Genomic DNA, 3695 nt, shown 5'->3' on the forward strand with positions numbered 1-3695 from the left:
AATCTATTATTTCACATTTAAGGGTAATTGGATCGTTCTAGGACATTTTTAGGCAAAAATGACGTTTTCGAACCCAACTTTGAACTAAAGAACCTAAGGAATGTTTTCAAACTTATTACACGTTTAATATGCATATTTACAACTTTCTAAGGTTCTTTACAATCTATTATTTCACATTTAAGGGTAATTTGGTCGTTCTAGGACATTTTTAGGCAAATATGACGTTTTCGAACCCAACTTTGAACTAAAGAACCTAAGGAATGTTTTCAAACTTATTACACCTTTAATATGCATATTTACAACTTTCTAAGGCTCTTTACAATCTATTATTTCACATTTAAGGCTAATTGAGTCGTTCTATGACATTTTTAGGCAAATATGACGTTTTCGAACCCAACTTTGAACTAAAGAACCTAAGGAATGTTTTCAAACTTATTACATGTCTCATATGCATAGTTATAAATTTCTAAGGCTATTTATAATCTATTATTTCACATTTAAGGCTAATTGGGTCGTTCTAGGACATTTTTAGGCAAATATGACGTTTTCGAACCCAACTTTGAACTAAAGAACCTAAGGAATGTTTTCAAACTTAATACACGTTTAATATGCATATTTATAAATATCTAAGGCTCTTTACAATCTATTATTTCACATTTAAGGCTAATTGGGTCGTTCTAGGACATTTTTAGGCAAAAATGACGTTTTCGAACCCAACTTTGAACTAAAGAACCTGAGGAATGTTTTCAAACTTATTACACGTTTAATATGCATAGTTATAAATTTCTAAGGCTCTTTACAATCTATTATTTCACATTTAAGGCTAATTGGGTCGTTCTAGGACATTTTTAGGCAAAAATGACGTTTTCGAACCCAACTTTGAACTAAAGAACCTAAGGAATGTTTTCAAACTTATTACACCTTTAATATGCATATTTACAACTTTCTAAGGCTCTTTACAATCTATTATTTCACATTTAAGGCTAATTGGGTCGTTCTAGGACATTTTTAGGCAAATATGACGTTTTCGAACCCAACTTTGAACTAAAGAACCTAAGGAATGTTTTCAAACTTATTACACCTTTAATATGCATATTTACAACTTTCTAAGGCTCTTTACAATCTATTATTTCACATTTAAGGGTAATTTGGTCGTTCTAGGACATTTTTAGGCAAAAATGGCATTTTCATATGCATACTTTACTTACTTGTTTAGTGGCTCCTTCATCATCAAATTTCTCTTCTTCTGTTGAGAATCAAATATGTAGACCTCACGTTTAGATAAGAAAAGAACTAAAAGCATCCAGTGACTCCTACATACAAACAATAAACATATGTAGTTAGAAAAAAATAAGTTAAATTTATAACAATCAATTAAAAACGAAGTTCAAATTAATTTTCATACTTTTCGTAGTATGGACATAAGATGAATGTCTTAGAAGTAAGTGCACTCATGGACCTCGTCATGTACGATAGAATTCGATCTGCATCGGTCTTTAACATGGTGGCCGAGATCATCTCCGGGCACATGAATCCAATAGTATTGGAGTGACAATCATCGTGAAAACACAACTCACTCAAAGCCCTATAATATATAGTGTAATAAGAACGTTAAGACAATCATAAAAATCAAATTTAGGGGCAAAATATTAATTTAGGTAACTCACATAATAAAAACTTGTATTATCGATATATTTAGCCATGCTCCCGAGAGAAGTTGATCGGTGTCTTCAACGGTGACACTAATTTCAAAGTCTTTTTCCATATTGAATGTCCTTTTAGTGCCTTGCACCTTAACGTGCTCCCCTTCTTTTAATCCCAACATCATAGTTTTCATTACATTGCACTTACCACTCAAATTTTGCACTTTATAATTTTCAAGGAAATATGTTTTTGATTTAGTGTTGGACGCTTTTGTTTCGCATCCACTTCTCCCAAGCACTATCTCTTTCCCTTTGTTCCCTTTCCCTTTAGGCTCTTTACTTGTAGGCTTGTTTACCTGGGGTATGATTTTCAAATAACGATATACATATTAGTGAGCATACATGGTATAATAGTTCTACTTCAAATTATCATGCATATGTTAGTTACCTCCTCATTCGTAAGCGACACCAAATGCTTTGGCCACTGAGTGAAGGTACCATGAGCTTGAGCAAGTTTCTTAATATATTGAGAAGGCACGGGGACGAGAGCTTCTTTGTACGCGGGCTCAAAATCATCAACGCTCACTTTCACGTTATCGGAAGTGACGTCGTTGTGGTGATCAAGGATCAACTCTGGACATATGGTACCATAGGCAACAAAGACTTTCTCGGAGCCTATGTTCAGGTATAGATGGCACGGGACAGGTTCCTTATTATTTATTTTGAACAATAACGCAAATACAATGTAACATGTTAGAAAAGTTCAATAGAATTAACTAGAAACAAATTACTTAAAAGACACAAATTATCATACCGTAATGTCGGCAAAAGGATCTAAACCCCCAGAACGACAACTACTATGAACATTTGCGTCTATCCTCATCTGGCTTGGTATTTGGACACCAAGTTCTTTAGCAAATGTGATAAACTTCTCCATAACCATGGCATCCATCTTGGAGTTCATCTCTTGTATTGTCTCATCTTTGACCCTTTTGGTCACTCTTGCTTCCATTTCCTCCATCTCCGCATCTCCATACCGTCGAAAGCTACGCCGCTCTGCGGTCCCCCACACAGCTTTGATGCCTACTCCACCACCAAATGTTAGTGGTCTCCCTTCTTTAGTCTTACCAAGTGCACGAGATAAGACATCATCTCGTGCACTCTTGGGAACAAATTCCCCTTCATCTTGTTTCCTTTTCTATTCATCCTACATGAAATCAAATGGTTTTGAGAAAAGTTCAACACTTGGTTTCATATTTAAGAACATATATGAAATTAGAGGAATCACAACATTACGCAAAATTGTTAAATGAACTTACAATATTTTCTTTGACCTTTTGTGTGCCCTTATCCGGCAAGTAAGGATTTCATTTCTCATCTGGTACTGATCTTGCAAGAAGCCATAAACATGTCCTACTCGGCAAACTTGAAGCAATTGTAGACGCAGAGGAACCATCAGATGACGAAGAAACTGAGGGAATGTACCCTTTTCTTTGCCATTCACTTGTCTTTTCAGCATATGATTTCTGTCCCATATGATGAGGATATATGTTGAAAGATTGACTCTGTCTTGCTTTCTCACTTATTTCACCAAAGCACCTTAGCCGGAGAAGGTTTCTTCTGTGTTGATGTTACATCATTCTCCACGATCTTGTAACGGGACAATCCGCATCTTGGACACTCATGCAGATTTGCATACTGCTTTTGATACAACACGCAATCATTTGGACACGCGTGTATCTTCTCGTAATCCATACCCAAAGGACACATAAGCTTCTGGGCCTCATAGTTAGACCTTGGAAGTTTGTTTCCTTCAGGAAGATTACCGGACGTGGCCTCCAAAAACTGTGAAAAACTCTTGTTGGTCCAACCGTTTTCCACCTTTAAGTTGAAATATTCGATGACGGCACCAAGTACAGTTTGTGTAGAACCAGGATATAACGGTGTTGCGGAAGCTTTGATTATACTATCATACATACGGGGACGCTCAACGAAATGATGGTCTTCCACATCATGCATCATATCATCTATCCTATCTTTCTCCTCTTCTTC

At 36.0% G+C, this 3695-nt stretch overlaps 1 protein-coding gene across 1 annotated transcript; it reads right to left on the reverse strand.

The window, feature by feature from the left end:
• Window positions 1-1993: 1993 nt before the first annotated feature.
• LOC130466954 (uncharacterized) lies at window positions 1994-2763 on the reverse strand. The gene is made up of 2 exons (XM_056835489.1): window positions 2458-2763; window positions 1994-2352 (listed from the first exon to the last, which is right to left on the reverse strand). Exons 1-2 carry the CDS (start codon window positions 2662-2664, stop codon window positions 2065-2067), a joined length of 495 nt encoding a protein of 164 aa, XP_056691467.1. The 5' UTR covers window positions 2665-2763; the 3' UTR covers window positions 1994-2064.
• Window positions 2764-3695: the final 932 nt, after the last annotated feature.

Source organism: Spinacia oleracea, chromosome 2 (genome assembly GCF_020520425.1).
Source record: "Spinacia oleracea cultivar Varoflay chromosome 2, BTI_SOV_V1, whole genome shotgun sequence".
Lineage (NCBI taxonomy): Eukaryota > Viridiplantae > Streptophyta > Magnoliopsida > Caryophyllales > Amaranthaceae > Spinacia > Spinacia oleracea.

What these genes read in the sequence shown, in the direction of transcription:
- LOC130466954 (XM_056835489.1), bottom strand. Translation starts at nt 2,664, where the DNA reads ATGGAGGAAATGGAAGCAAGAGTGACCAAAAGGGTCAAAGATGAGACA. An exon ending in ATCCTTTTGCCGACATTACG is followed by an intron (nt 2,353 to 2,457) that starts GTATGATAATTT and finishes ATAAATAATAAG; the next exon opens with GAACCTGTCCCGTGCCATCT.